Raw genomic sequence first — 26,272 nt, forward strand, 5'->3', positions numbered from 1 at the left:
ATTCTACTCATTATAGCAAAATTCAGAATGCATACAGGCTTTTAGCTGTTGCATACATTCAGATACTAAACTGAAAAGTGCAGATTAAGTGATGGCAATACCTTTCAGTAAGTTATCTTTTATCATCTTATGCTCCTAAGCAAATAATACCTCTTCATATCAGAACTGTCAAAATGAACAGGATGACTGTATCGTTTTTACTTTTCAGATTTGGGGGGGGAGGGGAGGGAGCAGAGGCAGGGAGGAGGGAGAGGGCATTTAAGTGACTCAGATTAAGGCCACACAACAAATCAATGACAGAAATTAAGAAAGAACTTCAGAGGTAACAGCTCTCCATCATTCCACAGACCAGAATACCAGTCATAGCAAAACAAAGTCCTCCTTCAACAAATGTGAGCTCAAAACATCTGCCTTCATTTTACTACCATCCCTTCACTACAGCATCTGAGAAACACAACAAAGAGTGATTCATATTATATTGTACCATACAAACATACAGTGCATCTTATATTACTATGAAATATCTTCTTTCTATTATGGTAAATCAAGTTATACTACCCAGAGATCTAAATTTAATTAACATACATCTTTTAAAAGTTTGTGCTGTATTGCAAGCACGCCACAAACTTTGTACATAAACAAAGGCAACGCTGCAATTACAGTGTCTACAGTTTAACAGACATAAGACAAATGGGGTCTTCATTAGTCCTAACTACAGAAAACAAGGAAAAAAAAATATGAACTCAATTGACAATGTTCCATTAATGACTGCAGTGGAAAGCTCTAAGTGAGAACAGTGTGAATGAAGAAAATACAGAGCAGAGACTACAGAAAGAATTTACCAAAAAAGGAACGGTATTATTCAGCAACTAGAGTGTTACTTTCTTCTTGTAAGATACGCTAAGCTTTAAATTGGTAAGATACATACTAGTGTTAAGGAGCCAAAAGTCTGTAATATATTCTCACTGAACTGTAACTGTATGTAACACTACAAGTATTATTGGGAATGTAGTCAATTGCGCAGAAGGGATTTCAAATTATGTATTTTCTTTTCTCTTTTTTCTTTTTTTTTTAAACCTTTAATCATAACTACAATACATTGTTGATTCTCCCTCTCTTCTTCTCACAGTCCTTACACCATAGGAAGAAAGGATATAAAGAATTTTCTAATTCCTAAGGATCCTTTTTATCAAGAGTTGACCTACAATCATTTGTCTTTCTTAAGAATGTAATGGGTGAAATGTAGTATATCAAGCCTAAAACAGATTTCACCCTGGAAAGTCTGATCTGCCATTAGAAGATCTCTTCCTGCATTCAATCCCTGCAATTTCCCTCCTATTCCAATTTCACCCTTTTTCAACCCCCTATGAGAGGGCAGTGAAACAGCAATCTGCATATCGATTTTTTTTTCCAGAAGTAAGAGTACTTACCATAACTCCTGAGCAGCTATTTTGTGAAAATGAGAAAAAATAAATTCCTGTACTATCTCAGGCTTTTTCCAAGCAATACTACTTTTTACTTTTCTTGGCTCTTTTTTACTCATGCAAAAAGGAATCTACTTGCTTAGTGACTGATGTTTAAAATCTGATGACATTAAAGGTTTGTCCAAACACCCCAAAAATCCAATGTTCTATTTCACTCATTTTTCAGATCTTCAAATCCAGGATTATACAGTAAGAGGGTAGAGTATCACCTCAAGTCATGCGAGAATTGGAGAAAAATATAACTTCATTTAAAAAGAAAAAACTCAGAGAAGTCTTTTGATCTGTATAATATTCTCTTTTACTAAATTTAACCTATTATTTTTCTGTATCTGAGCTAAAAAGAGACATTCTGAGAAAGACAATTTAATGGAGCATAAGGTAAGTACTCTGGATTACAAGTGTTTCCCAGCATCTATGCAATTTATGGCAGAATGTCATGAAGAATAATGGTAAGATCCTTGGCTAGATATAATCTTTTACATCCTGCCTTTTCTCATGCAAAATATCTACTGATTTTAGTAGGAGTTTCTTAATTCTTTATTTCTTATTCTAATAAAAAATACACTCCTAAAATGAAATCTCACATGCTGCAAAACTGGGCTCTGTGCTATGAAAATAAAAAAGTAGGGTTTTTCTCCTGCCAGGATTATAGAATCAATATGATTTCAGATAACATCAAAAGTAAATCTTCTCTATAGTCAGTCTGAAGTATTTATTTAAAATATATTGATCAATCTATGAATTGTAGAGCAACACTTGGCAGTTACAATTTCTTCCTGCAAGTCTGTAGTGAAATATTTACATTTCTGATAGATCAACAGACTTTAGGTGTTTGAGATAACTAGGGTGGGTCAGAGATGTATGTCTCATATGTAAAATAGGCAAGTGTGCAGTAACAGTACATTTTTAAAGTTACTAAATTCAAATGCATTTTCTGGCATGAATATGGCCTACCTGACTTAAAGGATCACAGACTAAAACAAGAAAAAAAACCTGCTATAATTTTATAGTTTGTTTTACACTTCACAGTATTTGGGCAGGAAGTTGATCCAAATATTGTTTCTATCATTCTCAGTAACAATGAGAAACACCCTAGGGCAAGTAGCTAGATGCTGGTATAGCTAGAGTGCTGCGTAACAGCGAGCACTATTTGAAATGGAGCAGAACAGTGAGGACACCTTCTGAAGAAAAAGGGTAATACAATTCATGCGCTAAGTAATCACATCTACAATGCCACTTACAGCAATATACTATTTGCTCTATTTTTAAAAGAAGACTTTAAACGACTTCTCTGCAAACTGGAGTCAACAGTTCTGTGAAGATATTGCAGATTTTTTGTAAGTTGTTCACATTTTTAAAAGTGACTTATGATCCTTGAAGCTTAATATTCAGCACCCGAAAAAATTATTTTAAGATTTTTTAAAAAAAGCTTGCTCCTCTTCTGTTTTTTGAGAGAAGAACCATTTAGAGTGGCTGTATACACTTGGAGATATATAAGTACTGAAATGTCAGGAATCAAGTCTAAAATTCCTAATAGTGCTTCTTGAGAAACTTCTCATGTTCTAATTTCATAATACAGAAACATTTTAGAGCTATATAAAATTTGGATTATCCTGAAAACCTGTGGCCCAAATTCTGTCATCTGGCAAAGACTACAATTTCTACTATCTTCAGATTAAAGAAGCTGACCCTATACCTGTAAGTAATTCTACAATAGGGTAGCAGAAGACACAGGATGCTGAAATAAAAGAGTGATACTTGAATACAAAATTCAGAAAAAAAAAAAATCATCAACAGATGATTTCTACTGCTACACTCTAACAAATGTACCTTCTGAAGACTTGACTCTTCATGGACTTCTTAAGAAAACTTAAGGGGGGGGGGAAGAAAAACGAAAAAGAAGTAACAAAGTTCAGCTTACAGTACCAACTGTTGCATGGAAATTGCACTGAATATACCTCTAGGCTATAAATATATATATATATATATATATATATATAATATATAATATATATATATATATACACACACATATAAACACATGTGCGTGTGTGTGTGTGTGTGTGTGTGTATCTCATCAAATAAATTATCTTCTTAATAATTTATCTACCAGTAAGCTGTTTTGAATACTTATTTATAGAAGTATAAAAGGCATTATCTTTTTCCTGCTCTTAACATGTTGTCCATAAGTGGAGTTACTTCTATTGGGATTAAAAAATAAAAAATAAATCTGTCTTCCAGTTCTTTAAACATTTTTGTAGAACTTTGGAATTTCCAGATGACATTTCCTCTTTAGTAAAGCTGTCTTCCCTCTCTCCTCCCCAACTCCAACCTCCAAGCCTTTAAGAACAGCAAATCAAATGGCAACCTTAAATTAATTACATTCAATCATTGTTATTGCTGTTCACGATACCTTCTAATACACTTCTAGTCAAGATATTTGGATAATTCATTGAAAACATTTAGCAGTAAGACTAAGAAGATTGTAGGATGCAATATTTTGGGCACAAGGAAAAAAAAAAGAAAAAAACGTTTCCAGAGAAAAGATGCATCCAAAACAGCACAACATAAAAAATGTTGGCTCACATCTGCTTTTCATTTCTCACGGCAGCAGACATCAGCCCATATAGGAAAAAGACCTCCATAAAGTGCAAGTTTTTACTCCAGTGAAATGGAATTTTTATTTAGCTATATTAAAACCATTCCCATTTAAAAATATGAGAGATGTTACGCAAAGAATCTCAAGCTGGACCTCAAATAGTATAAATTGACTCAGATCAAATGAAGTGAGAAATGCTTCTCATCTACACAAGTACCAACACACCCAGGAGGTGTGCAAGCATCTCGAAAGAATCTGGCTATCTAAACATGACAGAGACACAAGAGGTGAAATGCTTTTAACCGAAACATGCAAACATGGGGTACACTCAAAAATAAAGAGGTGAGAGGGAGTGGGAGAGAGGAAGAGAGGAAGGATAGGGGCATCATTGGGGTAACAAAACCAGGTTGAATGCTTTAATAATTTGCCAAGTTTTGAAACAAGAGCCAGCCCTATGAGGTTAATCTCTAGTTTCTCTCAAAGGTCAGCAAAAGAAATACAAAATATTCACATGTGTGGCTCTCAAGGGAGCCTGAAGTCAGCCACTACTAATTACCTACTGGGAAAGACTTTCTTACCACTGATTGTCAAAGGAACCCTGGAGAAATTAGCCATAGGTTTAAAGCAAGCTTTTCAAATTGGTCCTACTCGGTACTGGACAAATGTTCAGTGTTAGGAGATGTCTGGTCTGATCATAAGACTTGAATCTATATGTGGTTCAAATAAAACCGATTTATAAATTAATTATTTATTATGCTACAGATGACACCAAACATTCTTACAAGTTAGCTGGAATTTCTCTTCCTGTAGGTCTAGGCTCAAAGACTTGCTCTCAGTAAAGATCAGAGCATAATCTTCAGTATATGAATAAAATATTTGGGAAAGTTATGTGAAATACAATCCACTCTGCTTGCTACTTGCAAGAAAACCCTGAAGCAATTAAGTTGTTTGGGTTTATCCCTCGAAGCATTTCGTTAAGACAAGACCAGATTCTCCTAGGCTTTACAAAAGATCACAAACAAAAAGAAGCCGGGAAAAAAAACTTTGCTGTCAAAAGTTCTAAGAGAAGAAAAAAAGCAGCTCTCCTTCAGCCTCGAAGAAGCACCTGCATTAGTGATGTTAAACGTTGGATGAGGAAAATCTATGGGGCTGACAAAGACCTTAACAAACAGCAGTGGGGGCTCCAGCCCCCATTTTGAGCCCAGCCCCCATAAAATGAGCCTGTGTGTTTGCATTGGCACTTTTTGGGGGGGGGGGGAGGAGGGAGGGCCTAAAAAGGGGGGACTTTACTAGGTTCACAGAGAGAAAACTAAGCCAATTTACCATCAAGACAAAGCAAAGCAATTGTCACATTACCACAGCTACTAAAGAGAAACAGCTACCCATCCCCTTTATACGACTCCTTTATAAGAGGAAAGAGACTCCTTTATAAGAGGAAAGAAAGAATGATAGCCAAGTGCAGTAAGAAATTCAGTAAACAATGTCTTTGCTCTCTAAAGAGGTAATTAGAGCATCATAAAACCAAACAGCCCACAGGTTCTCAACAACATCTGGTGCAGAAATCACCTCTAAAAGCCATAAAAGGTTTATCTTGCCATCCTTTTATATGACAATACATTATAAGCTTTCTGTCTTTGTGGTTTCTTATTAGCATTTATTCTCATGGATATCCACTGCTATTTAATTTTTTTACTGTTACTAAATGAGATGAGGAATGCTTTTAAAATAAGAGGCCTGCAGCCATGGCATCCACAACTGAGATGTAAGGCTGAAGACTGAGTTTTAATTCTTAATCACAAGTGATATGCCTGTGATTAGCAGAGAAGCTTGCAATCAGCTCAGATAGATTGCAAACCTGCTCAACTGCTCTCTGCTGTCCACATCTCTTAGTAGAAGGCAACCTGTCAGACAGGGTCTGTGAGATGGCGGGAGCATCTGCAGCTATCACACTAAGATACACCAAGCGTTGTTAATTATAATACAATCAAAGCGCCAAGTCCCTGAGCTCATCACTTCCACCACGTACAAATGAGATTTTCTGTTACGATGAACTCCTTCCATTAGCTTATGTCACCTCCTACACTACCTCACGTGCAAATGTTATACGAGTACTTCATAGGCTGACAGTTTGAGTTAACAACTGCACAGAAAAGAACTAGACAAACATGTAGAAACATCACAAATACCCCCTTCTGTGAGTTCAGCCCCTTAATAAAGCTTAGCAGCTTTTACCTAAAAGCATAAATGATGAAAACTGTCAAATTAAGAAAGGTATCATCTTGTTTTATCAACAATGTGAAGACATAGGAGCTCACAGTGAAAAGCTGCAGCATGAGAACAGCAATGGCATCTCTATGGAAAGTAGCTGCCCAAGAAAGTTTACTAAATAGGTATATTTTGAATTTTTCTGATATACTTCAGCTTTTGCAGACTTTCACATCTAAAAAAAAAAAATAGATAAGCCTACATGCTGCTTGGGTCTACTGCTGACAGAAAAGTGGAAAGACGAGAAACCAAGAGCTACTGAAACATTATTACTGAAACTCTGCATTAGCAGCATTGTTGTAGCCACAACTGACTAAAGATACAAGAGAGTCGAGCTTTATTAGAAGTAGTAATATTTTTTAGTGGACCAATTTTGCAGTTAGAAAAGAAAACCCAGACAAGTTTTCTGGACATAAAGACTTTCAGGATACATACACATTACCTAAAGAACAAACCCTGAAGAAGGATTTATGCTCCAAAAGCTTGGTTATTTTTCTTCTATTTCAGTTGGTCTAATAAAATATTACTTGTATTGCTACATCTTTCTGCACCACTACAACATCTAAAAATTAGAATACCTCATCTGATAAACATGTTTCTCTTCACCCTATTTGTGGGAATTCCACACAAGCAGGTAGCAGACAAATTAATAGATGTAGGATATTCAATTAAGGACTGACAGACAAAAAGTTATTATTATCAGCAGCCGTTCCAGAAAATACACATGCAGCCCTCTGAAACAAATAAAAACCATTAAGAACAGCAGAACAGCTGCAACAAAGAAAAATCTAAAGTCACATTATTTCCTATAGCACACTGGAATAATTTCATAAATCATCCAACTGTGCTACACAGGGACTCCTCCATCAGCAAATACAACTGATACCCCAAATGTGTTGCTGTCTGTGCACGATCTTCTCTAATGCACAAATGGGTGCATTGGCTTTACTGAAAATGGCTAACACAGTGGAAAATGGCCAGCTCTGCATGAATTTTAAAAGAGCTACTCTCTTCACTGAGCAAATACTATATAAAGGACTAGCTGTTCATACATCATTTGCTTGAGTAGTATCTAGGTGATACAAATATACTTCTCATGAAAGAATTCATCTTCCCAGGACATGTACTGTATTTTACTCTCTGCAGAAGTATTCACTCTTATTGTAGCTATCACGTATATAAAGAACAGTAGAACAGGCAGTGATTTTTGTCTTTCTGTACCAGTTATTTTCACAAGTTGTTGAGAGGTTATTTTTATTAATTTTTGTTGGACTCCAACTGTTTTTTTATTTTTTGCTTTTGCTAAACTAGCCCTCCCCATTCATTCATACAGCCAAGTAAAAAGCTACAAAAAAAAAAACAAGTTTCAAAATATTCTACTAAGTGAGATAATGTAACACCCTCAATGTGTTCAACTAAAACAAAAAAATACCAAGAAGGTAACTTTGCTTATAATTTACAAGTAGCTTTAATGAAGCGAAAAATGCAAGGTACTACTAGAGACTTATCTTAACTCTGGAGAACAAACTAAGGAGTAATGGCTGGAACTCAAAATGCAGATACCATTAATTTAGAAACAGAGTGCAATTTTTCAAACAGTTTTTGTTCTGTTTTGTATTCTAACCTTTGGAATAACCTAGCAAGGGAAAGGGTATCTGTTCCATTTCTTAATACTTAGGGGTACCATTACTCCAATACTTCATACTGTCCTTCACACAGAGATTACTGGTAAGGTTTTATGACATGTGCTATAAAGAAGATCTAGCCAGAGGATCCGACAGTCCTCAGCTCTGGAAATCTAATATATATTTTTTTTTCTATTGAAACTAGTAGCTACATATGTACCAGGAAGTTGTCTGATATCACGCCTTGTGTACACATGAGCAATTTGCTCTGTTCTTCTATATTCAGTGACCCTGTTATCTCCAAAGCTTTGTTATACTGTATGCACTGATACTTACTTGCCTTCTGCTTAGACACAGCATCACCTCATACCTCTGTAAACACAAGTACAAAAAAAGTAGTCTGCTTTTGGTCTAAAACTAGCTAAAATAGAAAGGATATTAGGCAATATGACATGTTTTTTCTTCTATTCACAGATGCGCATCTTTTTAATTTACCCTCAAGAATATCTTTAGGTACGTACCTAGTCCTATTCAGGTTCATCATAATCAACATAAAGCCACTCATGAAAGAAAGCTAAGATTTCAGTTTGTTTTATAGTATTACACCTTTTGAATTCAGAAGTACAACCATTCCCTAATACATACTACCATGTCAAGTTTATCATGATACAGTGTGCAGTATCCCTACACACTGTATCATGATAAATGTACATGTACCCTGTACATAACAACAGCAAATCAAAATGGAACGCAGGTCTGAACCAAAATCCTATTTCATGTTAGGTTCCGTTAACCTTTTCTGCTGACCTTGGATAGGAAAATAAGTTGCAGTACATCTATACAAAAATGCTGCCTGAAGCTGTATATTTGTACTTTTGAAATATGTGGCAGTAATAACTATAATTTCCTCTACTGTTTGTCAAACAGTTCTAAGCTTGATTAAAGCCCTGGACAGAATCCGTTTAGTGTTTGTTCTATTTTTGGTAAACAAATAGTATTTGCAATCATAACTCAGAGACAGAATAATAAGCAATGATAATTTGTTCATCAGCTATTAAAACACACAATTATGATTAAAATAACCAATCATGAAAAAATTCTTGATTTTATTTTTTACTTACACATAGGATTGTTGCCCCCTCACCCCCAGCAACAACTAAGCATTGGCAGCTTTATACACTAGCTCCAGAACGAGGAGCTCTGTTGAACAGAAACTGAAATGTACATTATAGAGACAACAGGAGATCCTAAAACCTTTTATCTGACACCCTGCTAAATGTAATTTTTTAAAAATAAATATTGAACAAGGAGTATCTTTGAACTTCCCTAGTTACCAAACCTTACAGACCTCTTACTGTGCAACAATAAATAAGCTTCAAGAAAACAGTGTATCACTTCATAACATTGAATAATGCCACAATTGCTTTTGTTACGCAGGACTGCATATAAAGCTGAATACTATCTGAGCCAAAATCACGCATAACAGTTATTCTCTTTCTAGACTTAGTAAGCTAGTAAGCGCAGTATCCCTGCTGCAGTATCCCTGTTTTTTTCCTACCTGTAGATCCTTCCAGTGGACTGCTGAGTCAACTTAAAGCATCAAGTTCAGAATAGTTTGGCATCCATTGCACACAGCATGGGGAGTAAACAGGAGGAACTGGAGATCTGTGTGCGGTCACAGGGACATGATCTCATTGCAGTTACAGAGACACGGTGGGATAGCTCACATGACTGGAATGCTGTCATGGATGGCTACCTGCTTTTTAGGAAAGCCAGGCCAGGAAGGCAAAGTGGTGGAGTTGCTGTTTATGTGAGACCTCAACTGGGGTGTATCGAGCTCTGCCTAGGGACGGATGAAGAACGAGTAGGGAGCTTATGGGTAAGGATTAAAGGGCAGGCTAACATGGGGGCGCTGCTGTAGGTGTTTACTGCAGGCCACCTGACCAGGAAGAGCAAGTCGATGAGGCCTGCTACAGACGGCTGGAAGTAGCCTCACAGTCACATATCCTGAGTTCTCATGGGGGACTTCAACCACCCTGACAGCTGCTGGGAAGACAACACAGCTAGGCACAAACAGTCCAGGAGGCTCCTGCACAGCATCAGCGATAACTTTTGACACAGGTGCTGGAGGAGCCGATGAGGGGAGGTGTGCTGCCGGACCTTGTACTGACAAGCAAAGAACCGGTTGGGGACGTGAAAGTTGGGGGCAGCCTTGGCTGCAGTGACCTTGAGATGGGGTTCAGGATCCTGCATGGAGGAAGCAGGGCAGTAAGTAGGATCGCAGCCCTGGACTTCAGGAGAGCAAACTTTGGCCTCTTCAGGGACCTACTCGGAGGAGTCCCGTGGGTTAGGGTCCTAGAAGGAAGGAGGGGTCCAAGAGAGCTGGTTAACAATCAAGCACTGCTTTGTCCAAGCTCAAGATCGATGTGTCCCTATGAGTGAGAAGTCAGGCAAAGGGGGCAGGAGACCTGCATGGGTGAGCAAGGAGCTCCTGGCAAAACTCAAACAAAAGGAGGAAAGGCACAAAGCGTGGAAGAAGGGACAGGCCACTTGGGAGGAATATAGAAATGCTGTCAGAGTATGCAGGGATGCGACGAGGAAGGCTAAGGCCCGTTTGGAGTTAAATCTGTCAGGAGACGTCAAGGACAACAAGCGGGGCTTTTTCAACTCCACGAGTAGCGAAAGGAAGACTAGGGAGAACGTGGGCCTGCTGCTGAATGGGGTGGGGACCCTGGCAACGAAGGGTACGGAGAAGGCAGCGTTACCGAATGCTGCCTTTGCTGCTGAGGGCAGCCATCGGGAATCGCAGAGCCTGGAGATGAGAGAGAAAGTCTGGAGAAAGACATACTTTCCCTTGGTCGATGGGATGCAAGCAGGAGTGCTGAGGGAGCTGGCAGATGTTTTGCTAGGCCATTTTCTATCATCTTTGACAGGTCATGGAGAACAGGAGAGGTGCCTGAGAACTAGAAGAAAGCCAGTGTCACTCCAGTCTTCAAAAAGGGCAAAAAGCAGGATCCAGGAAATTACAGGCCAGTCAGCCTTACCTCCATCCCTGAAAAGGTGATGGAACAGCTCATCCTGGATGGCATCTCTAAGCACATGGAGGAAAAAAAGGTGATCTGCAATAGTCAGCTTCTCTCCCAGTTTCCTTTATTCATTTTTCTTCCCACATACTCTTTAACAACTGTGCACTCTGCCTCCAGTATAGGAATGCAAAGAACCACACTCTAAGCTATGGTGAAAGTAAAAGTGTCCAAAGAGTTAATTTGTCTGACCCAGGAAAAAAAATTTGTCGTGACTCCACATCTGGCAATTGGTTTAATAGTGTAGGTGTAAACAAGACATATCAGCTAAGTACCTCAGAAAATCCTTCTATCACTAAGAGAGCCATCTAATACAATACTGTATCACCAGCTACAATCACTCTTCTCCAGCCTGAGGCTGCAGTTTAATGTGCATTTTAAGTTAACAGTGATATTTAAAAAGTATTTTTTTCTGCTTTCTGATCTCAGTTACCAAATACCCCATTGCCACCATCACTCCCTGCATGGTGGTGACATAAGTACAGTGAATCAAATCAAGGTCAATTTATCCAGCTGTTGGTTATTTTTTGACCATGTAATTCCCTGACTATCAGAAGCCCTGAAGCATAGGGTTAATAAACTAGAAAGATGGTATGAAAAACAGGAGGTACAACAGCTTTTCATAATTCCTTAGAAATACTAAGGCATTAGGTGCAGAGAACTCATTTCAGAAGCTTGATTTTTTTAGTGATCGTTTGTCTTCTTTTTGTCTAAATCCATTTAGCTCACCTCAGACTTGTTCTGAAAGCTTGTAAGTCTGCGTTACTGTTTCACATTAGCATTTTTAAATATCTCAAAGACTGCCAAATCATTTTATGAATCCATTCATCAAGTATGTTTTAATCAGAGATTAAAGAATACATGAACTGTAGGCAGAAAGGTGGAGCCTAAACAACAACTCTGGGAACAGCGGCAGCCCTGCATCTCATGAGCAAGATCACAGGTAGAAGGATAAAATCATAGAATCATAAGGGTGGAAGGGACATCTGGAGATCATCTAGTCCAACCTTCAAGCACAGCCCCATACAGGGATTGAACCCACAACCTTGGCATTAGCAGCACCACACTCTAACCAACCAAGCTAAACCTGCTAATGTTAAAATGATATGGAAAAGCTAAGTATTGCAGTCTAGCACAAAAAGAATGTATAACTCACATCAGAAAGGAAAAAACTTATAGTGAAAAAAGATTTGTATTAACAAATTAAGAAAAAATTCAGTGCTATGCATACTCTGATTTAACTCTCATCAGAGTTAATGTGAATGGAAATCATAAGCATAAATTTCTATGAATCAAGATGCAAAAATCTTACTTTTTTCCCTCCCCTCTTTTACAGGCTCCTATAACGTAAAAGATTTCAAAAGAAAAGAAACAGTTTTGATAATAAGATCAAACTGCTTTCCATATCACATCTATCCTTAAAAAGTAAAGACAGAAATGATAACTTCTTATTTCATTCTGGAGGAAAGCTCTCTTAACATGTGACTAATGAAAATACAAAAAGACTTACATTACTGTGCACAATGCTGCACTTACAGCAGAAAAATGACATTAGTTTCCTCTTTCAGATGAAATGGCTGACGGTTTGTTGCCAACAATGCATATTTTACAGGGTGCCTTACTTTCCTCTGAACAATGCTCCTTAGACAGAATATTCACGGAAAATGAAACTTTAATTCCTGGATTTCAATACTTCAGGTAACAAAAAGGTTACGAACATTTCTTGGCAATCATTTCTGTTGGCAGTTGACCTTTTTAATTCCCAGCTTTTCCCTGTAGTCCTGTCTAATAAAAATAAATAAATAAAACTTCTTCCCTCTCCTTCTCAGCTCCTGTTAATCTGTTTCCCATGCTCTTGCTCTCAAAGGTCCATTACTCCCAAGTTTCCTGTAAACTTCTTTTGTTACTGATGCTTAATCATTTCCTTTTCCACATTACCTGCAGTGAACTTCATCCCATACTTAACCCCAGTTTTGTTACATCCAGCTCTTTCTTGCTAATTATCAATGCTTCATAATCCTCCCCGTTTTCTTACTGGAGCACAGGCTTTGGTACCGTAAGTCCTAACCATTTATCATCCTCGTTCTTTTCTGGATCAGTTCTCCCACTTCCCTGTATGTCCACCCCCTCCACTCCAATAGGGAGTGGGATTCCAAAAGTATCTGCCAAGTCTGCAGATCTGTAAAAAGAATTTCATTTAGCTAAGCACTCCATCTCACTATTCATTTACTTTAGTTGATACAAGATAAATTTCAAAATGCTTACTTTGGGATAATTTCTTTAAAATTTATTCCAAACACTTAAAATTTGATCATTTCAAGTTATAGTAACTAAGTCAAGCTGGTGGGTTTTGTTTTTCCCCCCAAAATACAATATGCCAAAAAAGATGCCAGGAGATTTTTCATGCAAATACAAAATTCTAATTTTGTCAGTCAAAGCTAAACTGATTTCACTTAATACATTATAAAAAGTTACTGGGTGAAGAATCACGTAGGAGTCACTTTTAGTAGACAACATGAGTTCTGCCATAGTGCTGTCTATTTTACAGCATCAGACATAGTAAGGTGGATGTGTGGGAGTAACTGAAAACACGCACATGAATAAAAAACAATTAATTGAGAAAAATGGAAGTGCCCAAGAAATTTCACCCTGAGCAAACACCAGAACTGCACTTTGGTAAACAATCTTCCACTAGCCTTGTATTGATTAAAACTCACCATTCCATTTCAAATATTTAAGATCCTGAGGCAGGCTGTTTATAAACATTTTGACTTCCCTCCTCAGGTTTTCTTTGGCATCAAACACTGCATTTTAAATGGAATAATTCATTGCATGGCATTGCTTCTACTACTTTTCAGGTGCCATGGTTCCTACAACTGACAATCAGTCTTGGATTGTAACAGCTATCCAGACTGTTTTTGTAACTATAAACCCTAGACAAGTATCTGACCTCATTATTCTTCAAAATCAAGTAAGCTTCTCAAAGGACAAGAATACAAAATACATCTCTTTCTGTATCAAGATTTCAATTACAAATACACACATTTCTATCCAGGTAAATTCCAAATTTAAGATAGTATTAATTTCAGAGAAGTTTGTGGTTTTGTGCCTCTTTTTTTTTTTTTTTTTTAAATATTGAAAACACCTATTCCATGAGCTACAAAAAGTTAGAAAATAAAACTAAGACATTCACTAAACCTAAATTACTTGAATGAATTTTATTAATTTTGCTGAACAAATGGTATGAACGCATATTATCTTTGAATTAGAAAGATGTGCTCTAATGTTCCATTCCTTTTTTAAAGGATATATCTTTGCCTCTTTCTCCTTTATAAGGTGGATTAATCTAGACAACTATTCCCAAACCTAACTTCCATATGCCTATCAGTAACATACCATGCTAAATGTGAACTTGAGTCTTTAAATTAGCTGGTTTCAAATCAGAAAACACTCTTGTTCTAAATGGCAAGCTTTTCAGGTCTGCAGCCAGCTTTCCAGCTGCTGACACATCCTTAACCAAGCATTCATTTAGCCTTGCCTCCAGCAACCCACCAGGCAGGACAGGGAGGACTGTAAACACAACAACCAAACAAGAGAAGCAGCTGAGCTCCTCTCCCCATTAAGTTCCTTTATACCAAACAACATGGGATCAAAGGCATGGAAGAAGGACCCTGCCCCAGACTGCTACGGGAGATGGGAAGGAATATTTATTGTGTGCTTATTCTCACATAAACAAAAGAATAGTAAGAGGCAACCCATGGAGAAGCATGCTGGAGAACTCTTATGATGAGACGCTTCTTGGCCACATTACTTGAAAGACCTATCAAAACAGCAAGGCTAATAAACACAATGGGAAATGATTTGCAAAATGAAGGATAGGAGCTAAATTAGTCACTCTACCAACAAGACTGGGCCAATTTACAACTTCTATTTTCATAAAAACCAAGTGAGCACAAACTGCCTGCGAATCATCTGACCTACACGATGAATAACCAAGACACTGTTTCATTTATATTCTCTTGCCATAAATTCCAACTTCAGTGAATTTTCTCTTAATTCACTCTTTCAGAAAAGTCACCTGCCTCTTACTGTTTTCCTGTTATACATATTTGGACATACTAGCCTGAGAAATACTACAGCTGCAAAAATACTGTCAGCTCTACGTGTACCTCTCAATATAAAAACGTGACAACAGTCTTCCAGTGCATAAAAGTAACCGAAATCACTTTTTTTATTAAGAATTATTTTCTGATCCAATTTAAGTTAGAAAGATTTTAAAATATCTTATTCATTACATAAAGACCCTTCTTTTATTTAAAATACAATAGTGATAGTTGAAGTCAGGATATTAAGGTCAGCCACACCAGCTCACCTAGCCTAGTAACTTGTGTCCGACAGTGATGGCTCTCAGGGTCCACAGATTTCTTGTCTCTTCTGCAGTGAGAAAGAGATCCTAGTACATACATGCAGAGAGCACACTGGGATGCATTACCTCTTCTGGCTCCTCCACAACCTCTTGTTAAGGTCCTGGTGGCTACCCACCATCTCTCCCACTGGCACACTATGTGAGTTGGGAGACCAATAGGAGGTGTCAAAGGAGCTCTTTTCAGTATTCCCTGTAGTTTCCTGTCTCTACATTTTAACCTCTTACTCTTATCTCTCCCCACCCCATTCCTCTTTTTTTAATTTTAATCTTCTGAACTCATTTGGGTTTTTTTTTCATTTGGGTATTTTTCTTAGTCTTGGTATGGGGGAAAAAAGGGGGAAGGAGACATTATTTCAGTCAAAACTAACAGGCGAATTTAAAGAAGCAGTATCCACAGCAGACACCAAAGTCAAAACCAGATCAAATATATAAGCTATATAAGACCCCATGCACTGTCCCAGCCGCTAAGTAATTTTTCCCACGGGGGGGGCTACCTAAGTTAGATGTGGTCTGCCTAATCAGTAACGCTCAGTGGAGCTCTCTTCCAGGTACTAATTTGTCAGGAGTGTTGCAGCAATGCCTGGGAACCCCAGTCCCTGACCAGCAAATAGCTACGCTAGAACTTACACACAGAACAGAGAGGTAGTCCTGATCCGAAGAAGCTAAGATCTCAGTGATACAGTGAAGACAGAGATTCTCCTGTATACAGCTTCTTCAAGCATTTGCTAGAAAGGCTGGATACAGATCATACACAAGACTGATACTCTTATCCAAAACTTACTCTCTTTGTCAGCACTTGCTTATTGCAGCTATGTCATGTGACATCTCATTCTATAAGAGACTCATTTGCTGACAAAAAAAAAAAAAAAAAAAAGGAAAAAGGGAAAAAGGTATACTATATCCAGATTGTAGAGCTGCTCCTCCTTCCCTAGCCTGGACCCTTACCATACATCTGCACAATACGTACTCTGTCACTACAACATCGTAAGTCCTTCCATCAACTCGAAGAGGAAGGAATAAAGAAAAACATGTAATGCTATATTAGAAGATATTTATTCATGTTTAACATTTTCATTAAGGACCTGGATGATGAGACAGAGTGCAACCTTCGCAAGTCTGCAGATGATGCAAAACTAGCAGGAGTGGCTGAAACAGTGAGTGGTTGTGCTGCCATTCAGAGGGACCACAATAGCTGGAGAAATAGGCAAAACAAGAGTGTCACAGAGTCAAAACAAGGGGAAATGCCAACTCCTGCACTAAGGGAGGAATATCACATGTACCAGTACAGGCAGATACAGTACAGGAAAATAAAGGGGGGGGGTGTAAAAGAACAAAACAAAAGAGCAAACAAAAAAACCCAGTATTTTTAAACTGTAAGAGTGATGCTCAGAGAGGTTGTTGTCACCATTCTTTGAGATATTCAAAACCCAACTGGACATGGCCCTAGGGAACTTGTTCTGGCTGGTCCTGCTTTGAGCAGAGGTGTGTGGGACTAGGAGATCTCCAAAGGGCCCCCCCCAACCACAACTCTTCTGTGATTCCACTACTGATTAAAATTCAGTAAGAACCGACAAGGAATATTGATTTGATTTGTTGGAGGACTGTTTAATCTTTGCTAAAACCCTGACCTCTCCTATACTCCCATGGCTTGGCAGGCAGCAAACAGAAGGTAAAGATCTTCATCGCAAGTGAGGTGTCTCTTTAGCCATAGCATATGGGTGGTGACACACAGATCTCAGTAGCCTGCATGTACAGACTGAAGACCATAGAATAGGCTTTGCCAACAATACTACATAACAGTATTTGCTTGATTTCAGAACATGTTTGTGGAAAACATAATGGTGAATAGGAAATTAAAACATGCAAGTCAAAATAGAAAAAAAAACCCAACTTTTTTCCTGAACAAATATAGTTATGTGTTTAAACAGAGACCACTATTTCAGGTTTTAACACTTCACCAGATATTTCTGCATAGAAGGCAATCTTTCACTTCATACAGGAAAATAAATCCTTAGAAATAATGTAACCACCTCAAGAGGAGGAGCGGCTTCAGAACAAGCTGCCTACTTATCTTAATGTGATGTAGCAAGCCTAACAGAGAACTGTCTTTTGTCATAAAAACCCCATGAACTGAATGCAACAGTATTTGCTTACAAATCTCAACACGCTACAAAACATTCAGGAAAAATATGAAAACAGAAAAAAAAAACATTATAGAGGACAACTATCTGTAGCTTTAAAAGTCCAGTCACTTGTAAATTAATTCAGACAATATTTATAACAAGTACTGTTATGTTTGAACTTTTGAGGAAAATAATCACATAGTCAACTGAGCAAATTATGTTCTATTTTCACTCTGCAACACATTCATCCACTACCACGTTTACTCTGAAATTTACAACCGCTAATACCTCAATTCACCTTCTACCTATATTAACATAAATGTGTTCAATTTGAAAAACTACACCAATGTTAAAACTATTGTTTACCCTCTTCTGGACCATAACAATTGTGTCCTTATAGAACTGCATAGTACATTAGAGCATAAGTATTTATTCATGTAATTTCTGTTAGCTACATCTCAAGAATGAATTTGAAGTGTATAATGATTACAATTTGATTTTTAAGTATTCTTAATATGCTAAGAAACGCATATTACACAACAGAATCTCCCACAAGGTATTTAGCTGAAAAGCTTCTAGTTAACTTGACCTAAAAAACCACAGACAAAATGCTTAAATCCCAGCTCAACATTTCAAGCTTTATTATAGTTAGAGCATCCGAAAGGTGCTTTCTCTGTGCCAAATTAAGCAAATGAGGCCCCAAAGTACTACTTACCTGCAATCAGTGGCTTAATCCTATTTAGATAGCACTGGGTTTTTTCCTTAATCTAAACAGACCTAACAGTTCTTGCTTTAAGTGGCTTTCACAGTTTCCTCTAGAAAGAGGCAAAACACCATATTCTTTGCAAATGAAGAAATCTTGTTACGTTAGTACAATGCTAGTTATAAATGAAGGCTGTCAAGTACACTTCACATGAAGGGTGAACTGCAGCCCTACAGGGTTTGCTTGAACAGTTCAGTAAGAATTGATGTTGCTAAATATTCTCCCTTGAGAAGATCAACACAGCAGAAATGAATTTGAATTAAGTAGAAATCTCATAATTCAATGACAGAACAAAACCTAAAGCCCATTTAACAACAGAAAAGAAATTGTGTGAACATCACAGATACTAGAGGTAATATATGTACAGAGTTTTAACAACAGGTTGCAGTTATTCAGAGAAACATAACCTTGTTAGTCCTAAAGAAGGTTGTCTAGAGGTTATTAAAGGTGCACGGACATCCTGTTTTACTGGTTTGTATTTTTATAACACTTTTTTAATATCTGAAAAAGGTTGCTTTGGCTTTTTTGGATCTGAACTGAAACCCTGAGCACTCAAATCCTCTCCATAACTTTTAATTCACTGCCTTCCTAGCAAAGGCTGTCAAAGGAGAAGCTTATTTGCTGTTAAGACATCAGTTATTAGTGTGTTTACAGCCTGCAGATGGAGAGTGTATCCATCAGCTGGAATGTCTCAAGTCTTTACAGATCACATTTACAGGCCACAAAACCAGCCACCTTTAATTCCACTTTTAAGCCTACTGCTCACACACTTAAGCTCATAAAACATTCAATTTATATATTTTTGATGGCATCCTCCAGCCAACACGTTGGCCACCAGATTACATAAAATTTCATCTTCCAAATAGACGCTGCTTTGGATGCTCCATAAAAATTGCTGGGAGGTATGAAGCAGAAGATCAAGCTCGTACTCAGGGAGAAAAGACTAGGAGAAAATAACGGAAAATTTGGGAACAAATATCAAAATCACTTTGATTTTATCTAGATTAGCAGCCAACCTTATTTTACCTCATCAAATACCAGCAAAACATCATGTTATCCGGTGCAGAGAAGATGAATATAGCAAAATCATTTTAGCTCTTACTTTTCTGCTCCTCTAGCAGCCTCAGCTGTACACGTAGTGAAACCCATGGGGGCACAGAACCCTATTGTTTCTCCTGTGACATAGCAGCTGGGGCAGGAGAACCAATGCTTGATAACAGGATTACTCAAATACTGATGAAGCCAAAGTGTGTACTGCAAACCTTTTCATGAGTTGCAGACTTAGCTACTACTTCATTACATCCAATAAAAAAGGCGAGGGATAGATCTGAACACATTGGCTTGGATAATTGCTCTGCAAGTGCAGAGAAACACTGGAAGTGCACCTTCTACAGTACACTAGCAACCTGATTATTAGTTGCTAGTTACCCCACATCATCTAGACACAGTGACTCACACAATATATTCAAGACAACTTGCTAAAAATTCGATACCACTGCTAATTAGATAGATAATAATTAAAAACAGACATTCTGAAGAGGGGCCATAACATATTTCCATTAAAGTGACCTATATTTTGCCGTTCTGTTCCCCCAGAAGATATGGTAAGAATTTCAGTCATTTGTAGCTCATTTTTTTGCTAGTATTTCACTATTTCTGTGCCACTTATTCACCTTTATGTCCTTCCAAAGTTACAGACAGCTCCCTCTACACTAAAGTAGTAGCTGATCATTAATTTTACAAATTTTCTGTTTAATCTGCCATATGACTGACAAATTCAGCTCCCTCCTGTTATCAAATCGAATCCTGCGACAGCGCATGAAATATTACCCTGTATTCCAACAGTTTTTATATATACTTATTGATGTATACTATTAAATGGTAGATAATCAAAGTATCCTTACATAACAAACATAGTGCAAATAAAATGTAAGGAAAAATGTAAGGAAAAAAATAAAATATAATAAATCTATAAAATGGTATGAAGAAAGACAACATGTGCTCTTTTGGCAACAGCAATTACTCCAGTGCATGATAGGCAGTGTGAGAGAAAGCACGAATTCAATTGTTAGACAGTTTGACAAGCAGCTAATAAAAACTTGCATCACTGTCAAAGTTGAGGAAAAGAGCTGAGGTAACCTTAAGACCTTGAACTGGAAACAAACTCTAATACACTGAAATCATGGGAAAGATGCAAAAAATGGTACAGTCAAACCCACAATGCGCAAAAAGAACTTGTGCAATCCTATTTGGAATGACACAAGTAGGCAAGGCTGCCTCACTTCAGGCAAAAAAAAGAGGAAGATACAGCACTGTGACAAGCACAAAAATTTCTGCCTGCAGAGATGAAAACCACAGGCTGTATCTGAATCTAAGATAGGAAGAACTGGCAATATTTAGACATGATTCATATACACGAAACTCAAGAAAAATTGGTGCTCAAGGCAGTGTCCAAAGATAGGAGGCCTACAGAACATAGAGGATAACGGTAACACTAATCCACAGAGAAAGGAAAAAGCAGAAAGATTAGGATCCTTTTCCTCATGCAGATCATAGGCTGATAGCCAGGTGCGTACAGGGGAGCAGTCACAAAGATAATCAAATACTGTCTTTCTAATGGAGAGACACGGAGGCAGAAAGGCAAGTCTGTGACTGTCAAACAGTTACGGATTGTCTCATTCTACCGCATGTATTCAGTTATATTTCTAGTCAGATTAAAAACAGATGCACATGTATGCATACCACACAGTACAGCTCACACGCTGAAGTTAAGCATTCTGATCTACCATCTCCAACAGTCCCCTGTATTTTTTTTATCCTGTTGTTACCTACAGCTACTTTCATTCATGTCTTCCTCTAAGATCATCCAGTTCAAGCAACTGACTAGGACTTAAGTTACCATCTCAAAATCCCTATTAGAAGCTTTTTTATTATTATTATTTCATTTCCTTTTTATTACTGGTAATGATGTCTGAGACAGTCATCGTTCTGCTTCAACCACTATTATGAAAACTGACAGATAGCTTTTTGTTGCTCAAGTTATCCTCAATTTCTCCTGTTCATTTTATTTGTTCTAGCACAACTACTTATTTTTCCCTGGAGTTCTGTCTCTAGAGGCTCTTCAAGAATTTACTCGCAGTGATTTGGGGGTCTGACCACACTATTCTCAGCTTTATTTCCATTAATCACATTCTCTCCTATCAGCAGTCAAGGTTTATATTCTTCTCACTGGTTTTGTATGGTTGCAGTGTTTCATATTTCAGGCCATTCTTTTACCATGTTGTCTTGCATTTTTCTTGCATTTCTATTTTCTTTCTTTTTGCCTATCCTACACATTGAGAAAGAAGGAGAACCTGAGTGGAGAACAGAGAGGTCAGCTACAGCCTCTGCCAGCCTTGTCAGGCATAGTTAACTAGTCTCCATGTCTAAATATTTAAGTTGTAAATGCCAGCTTAATCATTTGAACATTTTAATGACTAGACTTTCTATGGCAGTATGAATCCCTTTAATTTGCATCAGTTTCAAACATGTTTATTTGAAAAGGTTCTATTATAGTGCATGGGCTAATCAACATTTAACTGTTCCAAAAACGTGTCCTGAATTTCAGTTTTAATCTTTTGCATTACTATGTAATACAAAAGTCTAAAACTATTCTTAGTCAAATATTGACATCTTGTGGCATTAATCAGTCACTACAAGAACAACTGCTTCAAAATATATACTCAGAAATACATGTAATTAGTAATCTGAGTAGTTAATCTAATGAATCTGTTTCAGTTCAGCTCTTTGTTTACAAGGCTGCGAAGTGCACACACTTACACAGAGTTTTTTTGAAATGCCCCCTCATATCCTGTAAAAGTTCTCCTCAGTTCTTCTGGCTCTTGAAGCCTTTTAGCCACTCAGCAGAAGAATCCCACACTGCTTACCAGCAACAAAAAGAAAAGTAACAGAGTCTTGAAAGACCTTCTTCAATTTGTGAGGAAAGGGCATCTTACAAGCTACAAAGCTTCTTCAGTGCAACATGACTTCTGAATGACAGGAGAAAATGGGAATTGTAGCTACTACTACTTGGTGCCACAGAACCAAACTGGAAAGCAATGCTGCCCTCATCAGGGGAAAACAGGTAATCTCAAATGAACTTGCAATCAGTTAAACATTTTCAGGTAACTTTCTTCTAAACAAAATGAATACAAATATCCACAGAAGACAGGGATTAATGATTTCCTAGGCATATGAAAGTTCCTAATTCACTAATACAGACAAGATTGCCAAATACAAGTGGATTAGGTTTCCAATTATTTTTTGTATTTTTTTGTTCAGCAACTCCAGTTCTTTACCTAGCACATAATTATTCTACATGTTGATTATTCACTGGTAACAGTAATCCTACAGTTGATGCAAAAGTTCTTGGTCTGTGACTGTAATACAAATAAGCATGAGCAATCACAAATAAATTTGTGAGCAATCTTGCTAACAGAAGAAAAAAAATGGATTTCATAATCAAAGAAATGCAAAAAAGTGCCAGATCACAACTCCCCTTCCTTTTCCCCCCTATTTTTACAATTGTTGACCCCAAAGACATTGTCAGCTTCTCATTTGCACTGTTAACATACGGCTAAAAAGAATGAAGTGCTAAGGCATGACCCTAGCCAACTATTTAAATGAAAGCAAATATCTACCTAATAGCTTGGGCCTAATGACCCAAACAAGGTTTATAGGCTTGAGCTGGGTTAATAAGCTTTTTAGGGCAGGAAGTACAACTGCATCATGCTCTGTATGCCTACATAAAAACACCACCTTTAAATGTCAGGATGTTGTGGTTTTGAAAAATATGATATTACTCATTCATATTAGGATATTCACTTATATTTGGATATGCATTAATAGAGAAATATGCTGTAACTATATGGTTTAATTGTATTACAATTTCTTCTCCTATCTAGTCATTGAACAACATCTTTACCTTGTACCACTGCGTACAGTAATTCTGTGGTTTTTAAAAAATCAAGTTTTTAATTGACAAAGATTTTACATTACTGTGCTAGATCATCTGGCAAACTGGCAAAACTCTAGAAAAGAAAACATGAGAAAGACTTCTCTTTCTTGAAATTAATTTGTTTACTAGCTGAAAGGCAAGTATAAAATTAATCAGCCAATACTGACAAATCTGAAAAAAATCTGATACTGCTAAGGAAGCAAATAATCCTGTCATTCATTCAGGTGTAGGTAACACATTTTGCATAGGTTACACATAGCAAGTGTCAGAAACAACTGAGCCAAGTAGCTCAATTGTTCTTGCAGTTTTAGTGACTATTGCTCAAAGACACCAGGACAGAAGCAAGCCTGCGGTACGCTGGTCACACATCGTAAGAATACCCTTACTACTGATATAATTGTTCTCCTGCCACCCAAACAGGCACTTGCAAGCCCAGCTACAAAGGATCTTTAGATGACACTTCTAGAAATACAGGTGAAATTTATCCTCACAAAAGACAAACTTCCTGCCATTCTCTAGGGACCTCTTCTTAAGTTATCAATCAGGAACAAATCTCTGCCAGTTTCAAGAGGAAAAGAAATAAGATGTTACACTTAGCAGCAGCCAAAGCAGAAGAGAAGTAGTAGCTGCCTGAGTAATGCCTGTTGCATTTTTATCTGTAAAATTACACAAAAAGAGCTTACAGTTGGAAATCTGACATCAGTTTGGACCAACCAGTTCCAGATCCCTGAAAAATCTGCAAAAATTTTCTCACAAAAGGCAGATATTTTCATATCTCTTAGAAAAACCTTTGGTCCTGCACCATGGCCATATAGTAGCTATTATATAAAGGGGCTTTTTCTTTTCAGATCTATTTATAGATCTGGTTAACAAGACTAAAGAGTAAGAAACGTAAGGATTTTTCTTTCAATTAAAGGTTTTCAGACACGAGTACAAAATGAATCTTCCTTTGTTCAGTCAACACACTGAATAAAATATTTCAAACTAATAACACCCATAAAACTCATTTTAAGGATTTCCTTAAGCTAGAAAGAGAAGCACTGCTGTTTCTAGCTTCTCTTACTGAAGTGCACATGCATATATGTAAATTACACTCATCTTAAGATGTTTATTCTCACTGGCTATAGAAAAGCAAACTTAAATCAGTCGCTTCCTTCTATTTACTTCAGTCAAAAGAGGTTTCTAAAGTACTCTTCCATACTTACCTAATCATTTTTAAACTTTCTCAGTTCTAAGGAATCTCAGTGGTTCTCATAAGAGAATCTTTCCTCTTTCTTGTCTTTTGCTCAGAGTGAAAGCATTTAAGCTTGTCACAAATTTTAAGGGGACCATTTGGATCTTTCAAATTTGCCTCATTAAAAAGAAATTTTTATACAACTTTTGGTCCAAATCTGCTCCAATTCATACCAGGAACAGTTCCATGAAATAACACAGTAACACGGAAAATGTTGCACAACAGTGGTGAATTAGGCACTCTACACTGAAGCACAGAAGTAATCATACCAAATTTTGCTACATTTCACTCTCCCTTTGTTTTTATTCTCAGACAAATCAGAGTGTGACTGTAAGAACTCTTTGAGAAACTATACAAACCTTTTCATATTTTCACAATCTTGGGGGGGGGAAGGGGGCAGAGTGGGAGAGTGAGAGGAAAAAAAAAAAGGGGGGGGGGGAAGAAAAAAGCTTTTTACTTCTGTACCTGAGCCTAGACTACATTTCATGAGCCTGAGCCAATGTTTTGTATTCCCGGGCATTATTTGTAAAGCTGGTGCTTATTATAGTTACAGTAATCACAGAAAAACATACACGTATGCGAATAAACTCACCATGCTGTTCATTTTTGAGGAAGATGAACTTGCTCTCTGCTTTCGTAGACTGTTAAGTTCTTCTATGTTTCCATCCTTCGGTTTTATGATCAGCCGACTGCTTCCAGCAGTACCTTCTGAAGAGGATCTCAGTCGTTTCTCAATAAATCTCCCTTCTCGGTATGGACTGAAGCTATTGGCAAGATCAACTATGGACAAAGAAGCAATCAGCAATTACCACAAAAAATTATCTTCTACAAATATTTTATTAAGGAGAACACCACTGTGCTTGAAATGCTTACACTGAACGGGAACAGCTAGCAGTGTTACAGCAATAATTATTTAGGTAATTTGGAAAAAGTGGATCTAGCTTATCCAGACAAAAGTGCAACCCAAGGCCACCACTTCAGTGTTCATCTCCCACTGAGTGTTATGCTCAGTCCACTTCTTCAAGGAATCCAGCTGGACCTTCACTCCTTCCTTTTCTTTCCCTCTTCATTCTAGGACACTTCCAAACTCCTGCCCAGTAAAATCCATCAGAGAAACTATCACTGATGCAAAATCCAACCTGTCTTACCCTGTGTCTCAAAGCAAGTCCAGGTTGTCGTCAGGCAAGCCCCACATTACCACTGCATAAGACAATGATACACATTGGTCTTTGCTTCTGTGCAGCCTTCCTAGGTCAGCCCTACATTAGGGCTCTCCTGCAGTCAGCAGGCCGAGTATCATTTCCCAACTACAGTCAAACAACACATCGGGAAAGAGGAAAAAAAATAGGTATTGCAGTGGTTGGGCAAACTTAGGGATGGGGAAAGAGAAAAGTATAATAGTATAATAAATGTAACACAAAATCTTATCTTCTTTTGCAATTGGAAAGAGAATAGACATTTTTCTAAGGCTTTTCAAAAAAGCTATCATCACGTAGAAGTTTCTAAAGGTATATTAAGAAATATATAACTTGGCATACCCACTCATACAGTAATGTCAAGTTCACTGTGTTATCTACAATTAAATGTAGATATGAGACCAGCTATGAAAGTGACAATATCTATTACCAAAAGAAAACACACAGAAATATTTTTGGTTTCACATTTGGTTTTAAA

General features: G+C 37.5%; 1 protein-coding gene across 2 annotated transcripts in view; it reads right to left on the minus strand.

Annotated features, from left to right (window-relative positions):
• The window catches only part of CCSER1 (coiled-coil serine rich protein 1), a 621,814-nt gene that overhangs the window by 524,667 nt on the left and 70,875 nt on the right, over positions 1–26,272 (minus strand). For both annotated transcript variants that reach the window (XM_062575026.1, XM_062575025.1), the window contains exon 3: positions 25,191–25,378. In XM_062575026.1, coding sequence (XP_062431010.1) covers positions 25,191–25,378 — 188 coding nt within the window. The remainder of the gene's footprint in view (positions 1–25,190; positions 25,379–26,272) is intronic.

This window comes from Rhea pennata, chromosome 4 (assembly GCF_028389875.1).
Source record: "Rhea pennata isolate bPtePen1 chromosome 4, bPtePen1.pri, whole genome shotgun sequence".
Taxonomy (NCBI): domain Eukaryota; kingdom Metazoa; phylum Chordata; class Aves; order Rheiformes; family Rheidae; genus Rhea; species Rhea pennata.